Genomic DNA, 8,829 nt, shown 5'->3' with positions numbered 1-8,829 from the left:
CAATGAATTGTGTATTTTTAAATTTTAAATTACGATATTGTGTTTTTAATAACTTATTAACTACATTTAACTATTTTCATTATAATTATTATAATGAAAATTATGTTATCGGTTTATCAATATTATCACATTTTGATAACTGCAAAAAAGGGGCTAAATGTAGGCAATATTATATACGGACACAAAAAATTTTTTCCTGCGAAGATCCATTCGTTAAAGTACAACTGCCCCCTACTCATAAATAGTATTCTTTCTGATAAGAGGGTTAAGAAAATTCAGCATATTTAGTTGCCTATACTCGACTAATAGGGACTAGGGAGTACAACAATAAATATTATATTATTTTTAGTTGTAACTATTATACAGGTATGAATGTAAGATTCAAGATTCTAGAAAAATAAATAATATTAATAATTACTCAAAAAATATAAATAAAATTCAAAATGTGTTTTGTTAACATAATGACACGTAATAAACATGTGTGTGTTAATATACACTTTTAAATAATATTACACCTAATAATGACGCGTTTTAGATTTTAAACATAAGTTTACGAGTTTACCTATGCTTTATGTGGCCGTAGGTTCTCAGTTCGCCAGTACATATTATTATAGTTACGACCTACTATTGTTGCTATTAAGATATTTTCGTTGGGGGTCTCTACGCTCCCAGAGTATTTCGATTTATTTATCGTTTTATTCCTAATTATGGTGTGAATTCTTTCAAAGGAAGACAATTTAAGGTTGGGCAAGCTAATGAAGATAATTTACTGTGACAAACTGACAAGTTAAGTCAAGTTAATTAAATAAAATAAATTTTTCGATTACTTTCTCCAATATCATATACAGTTATTTTTATTCATTCTCGTCTTGTACCTTCCTTGAAAAAGTATTTAATTTATTTATCATTTACATATATTTTCCAACAGATATTTTAATTACCAAGGAACGGATTTTAATTAAAATAAATATTTGTATGTCGGAATGTGTTTGATATATGTATACGTTTTATCTAATTCCGAATAATCTGATGCTTATTTTATTATTAATATAATTATAATTATATAATATTTTTAAATATTTTTAAAAATAAATACACAAATTGTGTATTATTGAATAATTTTCGTGTTTATTTGAAATACCTAGGTACTTAACAAATAAATTTACTTATTCTGTGACAAATTTCTTATTTTTAGTTGATGATGCTATTTCAAAATTAGAAACTTCTAAGATGCCTTTTACCGAGAGCCTAGAAATAGTTGATAATGCCGTAAGCAATTGGAACTTTTTGGTATTCCTGGAGAAATTTGAGTCTTAACTAATGTAAAATTACAAAATATGTTGGAAAAAAACCTAAGATATAACGCTGTAATGTCGATAATAAACAATTAAACAAGACTCCAAAAAACAATTTAGAAAAACACTACTCTTGATTACATGAATAATTAACGTGTATGAGATATGCACCTATTACGGACGTTGATATAGAGAAGTCATTCAACCGTTATGAAGTGATGTTAAAATCGAATCGCTGTCATTTTAAGTTTGACAATTTCAAGTTATATGTCGCTTCTAACTGTTAGCCTCTCAAAAACAATTTAGATGATTCAAAAAAATGAAAAATTTAGAAGAAAAATGTACTATTTTGTATTTCGTATTATTTGTAATAATTTAAATCTTACTTTCAATTTAAATTTTAAATATTTAAATATTATACATTTATAAATAAATATGTATTAAGTAATAAACAAATGTATATTTAAATTTTAAATATTTTAAATTTTTTACTAAATTAAAATTCGTTCCCTATTAATTACAAATACAAATACATCCAAAAAGCATTTTAAAGCAGGAGCTTCATATTTTTCATCTTTTCTCACTAGTCACTTGTATTAGTTTCTTTATTCTTAGGTCTGGGATTCAGTTTAAATAAAAAAAAAAGTAAAATTAAAACTTATAAAAAACATTTATACGATTTTCATCTCAACATTAAAAGTTTTTTTATTGCCTATATTGCTTACATATACTCATTACTTATAACTTATTAGTCATTCATTTAATCTATTGTCATTACTCACTTTTTTCTAAACAGAATCTTACTTAGTGAATTTAATTTTTTCGTGAGTTGAATTTTAAAAAGTATTTTGTATTGAGAAATGTTAATTACAAAATATCAAAACAAGTAGGTATACTAAATGTATTTATGTATTCTTATTTATTTGAAACGTATGTAGCACGATAAAATCATTTAAATATTTAATAAGTAACAACTAACAAGTAAAAGGTATTTTTGATAATTTATTACACTTTTTGTAGTAATTACAATAGTCATATTAATATAATTGAATAGTTCTGTTATATTTGTATTTTTATATGATTCTATTGTGCCGTCTATGGTAATTGGCAATTACTAAGATACGGTATTTTTAGAAATCACCAATTACCCATCGGCATTTTCGGTAAATACGATTGTTACCTACCACAGAACAGAACCTATTAAAATATTACCATGTTTTTACCAATCCATAGTCCATAAATCTAACCACCAAAGACCAAATCAAGGCATATTTAGTATTTAATTTACTCATGGTATTTACTAGAAAGCCTTAATTTATTATTATCTCTAGACTCTAGTACTTCTAAATAGTCCAAAAATAAATGATAAAATATACACCCTGAAATTTGCATAGACAATAAAATTCTATTATCTATGGTAACTTGCATCAAACATTGGCCCAAGTTGGATTTAAATCTTAGATATATTTGTATGTGATCTAAGATTTAAATCCACCTTGAATCACTGATAATACAATCTGTCGACAGTGGCTTGTTGTGAATTGTGATTAGCATTGATATTGATGCTCGTGTTTATCAATGGTGATTGGTGAGTAGTGAACTATAGTAAAGAACTGTATAAAAAAAGACGAATAAAGTTATTGAAGCAAAATATTACAATTCACCATTACACAACAATAATTTCGAAGTTCCAAATGTACACAATAGAATATACATATAATAATTTAGAAATGTGAAACGGATCGCGTACTAAGACGCTTTTTGACATTTACCTACCAACAACTACAATAAGCGGAAAATTTGTTTTGAGAAACGTTAATATAACGTTATGCATTGATTTCAAAAATAATAACAATTATTATTCAATATTCCGCATTTTTTCAAGGTAGCTTAGTGGCTTGTAACCTTAGATCATAACATCATTATACTATGCGAGCTTGTAACAGTCGTGGGTAACAAGACTTGTTCCTACTCCGTTCCTATACATAATATTTTTATCTACTTACCCCACCTTTAAATCAACAATCAGAGTAATATGTCAAAGTTTTGTTTTATGTTGTAATTTTACTTGCGTGTTGTTTGCTTTCATAAAGAAACCGACTCGTGACCTACTCACTTGCAATGGCTGCACATAGAAAGGTAATGTTGATCACCTCACGTACTGTTTACTTATTTAAATAAACTATTATCATACTACTTTTTGAATAATTTTCGTATTGGTAGGTACTTTGAGGTGTCCAAAAAATATAGTTATAACTGTGAAATACTTATAGGTAGTCTTATTGTTAATTTTATGTAATTTTACATTCATTAAATTCATTATTAAATAATATTAATTTTAGTATTCAAGTACAGGTATTATCTAGGAACGTACCTACTATTTTTGATATGATCAATATTTGAATATTTGTTATTTATAATTATCAAGCTGCTAATGAAATAGGAATATAAGTATTAAGTTTAAACAAATAGTTTGTTCTTAAAATTTTGGTAATAAAAATTCTACAGTCATAAATTATGTATTAACAGAAGTAGTGGTGAGGCGAACACAGAAATGTCCAATGGAAAATCTGGGCACCCTAACGACTTTCCAAGTGTATGTCACCAATCAGAAGCTATAACTTAGGTCTACAAATGTATATAGGTTAATATGTTTGTAAATTTTAGTATAGTAAATACATTTGAATTTCTCAAACTCTTCTCGTTTTGAATGTATTATAACATCTTGTGTTCTTATGATTTCTAACTAATGATAAAATATTATTCTTGACTACATGAAAAATGTACTCATCCAATGTTTGTATATGTTTTTAGGAAAAACAGGAAAAGGTTTATGTAAAGAAAATCCGTCCATCAAAAAAACCAAAAACTTCCAATCCTTGTAACTGTTTTTCGTTTGTAATTTCAGTTCTTCGATTTATTTATGACTTTATGGTGTCATTTATATTTAACTGTGTTTACAAAAATTCACCTTCAAAAAAATTGCCTCCTGTGGAGGATCTATTGGTTCTCGACAGTTGTACAACTATTGTCAATAAAATTAAAAATAAAGAAGTTTCATGTCGCCATGTTGTAGAATGTTTTATCAAACGAATTGAACAAGTGAACCCGATATTAAATGCTGTGGTTGACACACGATTTGACAAAGCATTAGTTGAAGCTGATGAATATGATAAACTTATTGAACTAGCTGATACAGAAGAAAAAATTAATTTAATTTTTGATGGCAAACCTTTATTTGGCATTCCATTTACATCTAAAGAAAGTACAGCAGCTAAAGGAATGGCTTGGACTTTAGGTCTAGTATCTAGAACTGGCATAAAAAGCAATGACGATGCAGAGGTTGTCAAATCATTAAAGACTGCTGGTGCAATACTCTTAGGTGTTACAAATGTCCCAGAAATAAACCTTTGGTGTGAAACTAGAAATAATGTTTATGGGCAAACAAATAACCCTTACAACACAAATCATTCAGCCGGTGGTTCTTCTGGTGGGGAAGTATGTTTAAAATAATAAAATATTACCCAAAATATAATCGTTAACAAGAAGTATTTTTTTTTTATCATAGGCTAGTATAGTGTCAGCATGTGGCAGTCCCTTGGGTCTTGGAACGGATATTGGAGGATCTGCTCGTATACCCGCATTTAATTGTGGTTTATTTGGGCATAAGTTGACTACAGGTAAGGAAAATATTAAATTTTTACTATTAGATTAAAATTTGTTTTATATAATTTATATTGTCAACTAACGTACATATTAGTATTATTAATTATAGCGTTAATTATAATGTATTGTTTTTATAGAACAGAAAACAATAAATTACTATAAATTAATCATTCCAACATTATTGCACGGTCTTTTGGTACAATCTATATTTTACTAGCTACAAATAATATGGTCTTCAGTCATACCTATCAATAATAGATGGACTTACCTAGCTCTTTCTGTTAAATTTACTTAGTTATTTAATTAATTGTCTTACCTTCTACATGCACCGTATGTTGTATGTATTCTACCCATCTTGTTTTCTTGTTTTCTTGTTTTTTAAAACTATTTTCTATTGAATTATATTTAAACTATAATAATTGTCCTAATTCATATTGTATTGTGTTACCTGAATTGTTAATGAATTCATGACTAGCATGTAAACATTTTATTTTGCATCAACATAATTTTGCATGCAATATGTAAAACACAATATTTTATTTTATTTTGTTGACATCCGCCAATCAATACTGTTTTTTGTTCATAATCATTTTTACCATTTTTTAGGTTTTATAAATACAAAAGGTATGACATTTAGAAAAGGCACGGAAAAACAAACCATGGTCAGTGCAGGACCTATTACTAAATATGCTGAAGATCTAACTCCAGTAATTAAAGCTTTTCTTGGACCTGAAAAATCTTTGGAATTGAAAATCGGCCAAGAAGTAAGAATGTATTATTTATATATTATAAAAACAATTCTAAAATGAATACCTAATTAAATTTAGTAAATTATTTTGTTTATTGTTTTAGGTTGATTTGTCTAGTTTGAAATATTACTATGTTGATAAGCCCAATGATGCACGAGTCAGTCCCATTAGCGATGAATTACAAATAGTTTTAGATCATGTTATTGAGTCTATAACTTCCATCACTGAACTGCCTCCCCTTAAAGTCAAATTTTCAGGTACTCGTTATTGCTATAGCTTGTGGAGACACGCTATGACAAAGGAAGAATCAGATTTTCGTGCAACATTGGGAAACAATCAAGTAATTAATTTAAAACTACTTAAACTACCTAAAAGTTATGCTATAAATTTTTCTATAATTACAGACTAGAGTTTCTGTATGGTCAGAAGTCCCAAAAACAATTGTAGGACGTTCAAATCATTCTTTGGCTGCAGTATTAAAATTAATAGATTTACAACTACCAAAAGTAAATGCAGTTTGGGCTGATGCTGAAATTGAAAAACTTTCAAATGAAATATCGGTAAATAAATGTTTGTTTTATATCTCTTAAATATAAGGCTGAGGTTTATTAATTTGCTAAGGTAATATTTGCTGGGGGAGCCCAACTTTGCTGGTAATGCCTTACTAGGAAATCTTTCCTGTACCTCTCAACTTATATAAAAAAAAAGATAAAATTGTTGCAGTTTTATCAAATCATTCTGATCTTTAGATCTCTATATTTAGAATTATTAGGCCAGAGTAAAGCGGTGTTTACAACTCTTTGTGTTTTGTTGTGTGATGTACTGTATAATATTCAATATGTAGGTAATATGTTACTTTCATGTTGAATATATATTTCGTCTCCACCACAACATAATGAGTTGTAAGTGCAGCAGCTTTAGAATAAGGTTCTATAATTTAAAACTCTTTATAAATAAAAAATTAAACCATAAACCTATAAAGAAAAATGTAGAACAGTAGTCTCGCTAATCCGGACTAGATGGAACCGGACTCTATCCAGATTATCAAAAGATTAAACAGAATGACGTTTTTTTTTAAAACTTACTAATAAATATAAACAAAAACACCTTATTTATTTATACAAATTCAAAATGTATTGATTTACAATTTTACATTACACATTATTATTATTATTATTATTATGATATATGTATTACATATGTACATATATCAATACAAATTTAAAGAAAATAAGACCAAACTCACTTGAAATAATAATACAAACACAATACATATGTAATTGAAACGATAATATCTTAGTCATGAGTATCCCCGAGTATATACATTATGCATGAGTACTAAAGTATGGAATATTCAAATATAGATTGTCCAGATTATCCGGATGTCCGAATTAGTGATGACCTGATTAGCGAGACTCTATTGTATGTTTGTGAATTAAACTTATTCAAAATAGTTTTTGGATGTTCCATGTTCTTCCATTAAATGAAGGAAAATTGAGAACTGTACCATACATTTGCAGTGTGGGCAGTTTATCGCACCAGGGACCCATGTATGAATTTGTTAATGATATATTAAGCTACATTAATAATATTTTTATTCATACTAATTAAAGGTTAATTTTTTTTTAATTTATGAGCCGTGGTTAGAATAATAAGGCCCAAAGTTTGAGCTTGTACCATTGCTTAATTACCTTAAACTACAAACTGATTGAGATTTGCTTCAATATTTTAATTATTGAGTTTAATTTTATGTATTATATTATGTTAGAAGAGCATTTACTATTAGTATGTTAATCAAAGTAATATTCACGTTTTAGACATTGTTGGGTGATGATAGTGTGTTATTTTTTCCTTCGTCTCCAACCACAGCTAAACGTCATTTTGAGCCATTCTTGCATCCATACAATTTCGCTTACTGGGCTATTTTCAACGTGCTGAAGCTACCAGTTACCCAAGTGCCACTCGGTTTAGGTCTAAATGGTTTACCATTAGGAATACAGGTATCTTTTATTTTATAAAACTTATACTTTATAGAATAATATGAATAATGAATATCTAATAATATCCAATTATTTAATAATATAGGTGGTTGCCGGAATGAATCAAGATCGGTTGTGTGTAGCTGTTGCAAAACACTTGGAAACACAATTTGGCGGATGGAAACCTCCTTTTACAACAAGTACTGCGATAAATTAAAAATATATTTGAGAATTTTTGATCATATAAGTTTTATTTTTTGGTTTGAGGAAATATTTTTATATAATGTTATACTTAAGTTAGAAAAAAAGCTACTTTTGGTTACCAATAAATTGTGATATTTATGTGGAATAATTGGTATGTTGTGATGATTTTATATTACTATGTTTATCGTTGTAATATTATATTTTTTTTATATCGTAAACATTGTATACATTCCAAACACTAAATGTTGGACTTTTTTTGTAATAATATTAATAATTTTAACTTTTGTTACTTGTACAATATAATGAACAGTAAAACCTCGATTTATAGACGATATCCAACCACTAAAAACTCCACAATGCATAAGTTTTTAATTTATTTACAGTAAAAAATATGTATATTTTAATCTCTTATTAGTGGTTGCCTTTGTGTGGCAAATTTATTCTCAAATAATTTTTCTTTATTTGTATAGAGGTTTCACTGTTAATATATATTTTTTCTAACATGGGCCAAGGCTATTACTACAATACTGAATATCTTATTATATTATTTTACATAACCATACAAATGTTATCTTAATCTCAATTCTTTTCAACTTGTCTGGTTATCTTAAACCTATAATACTATTTGTATTACCACTTGTATAAATACAATACATTAAATTACTTTTTACAAGGTATTTAAAGACTGTTATCAAACTTAATATATGTTATGCGATGCAATGATATTATTTAGTATTAAAAGCAATATTATGTTGTTCAAAATTAAAACTATGTTTTCCTCTTTTAATCAGTAATTCATGAATTAAAAATAAATCCACAACGAAACTAGATTTTTCATTTTGTAAAATATACATACCTAATTTTTAAAAAGCTTAATCTCAACTACAACCATTTAGTAGAACATTGGTTGTACATTTATATTGTTTGAAAAAAAAT

General features: G+C 27.1%; 1 protein-coding gene across 1 annotated transcript; it reads left to right on the top strand.

Annotated features, from left to right (window-relative positions):
• The first annotated feature begins 2,871 nt into the window (after positions 1 to 2,871).
• On the top strand, positions 2,872 to 8,563 carry LOC111029581 (fatty-acid amide hydrolase 2-A). The gene is made up of 8 exons (XM_022308632.1): positions 2,872 to 3,434; positions 4,110 to 4,793; positions 4,864 to 4,975; positions 5,568 to 5,725; positions 5,814 to 6,050; positions 6,115 to 6,270; positions 7,528 to 7,710; positions 7,796 to 8,563. The coding sequence occupies exons 1-8, from the start codon at positions 3,417 to 3,419 to the stop codon at positions 7,904 to 7,906; spliced, it is 1,659 nt and encodes a 552-aa protein (XP_022164324.1). The 5' UTR covers positions 2,872 to 3,416; the 3' UTR covers positions 7,907 to 8,563.
• Positions 8,564 to 8,829: the final 266 nt, after the last annotated feature.

This window comes from Myzus persicae, unplaced genomic scaffold (genome assembly GCF_001856785.1).
Source record: "Myzus persicae strain clone G006 unplaced genomic scaffold, MPER_G0061.0, whole genome shotgun sequence".
Classification (NCBI taxonomy): domain Eukaryota; kingdom Metazoa; phylum Arthropoda; class Insecta; order Hemiptera; family Aphididae; genus Myzus; species Myzus persicae.
This window is presented reverse-complemented; position numbering and strand designations above follow the sequence as displayed.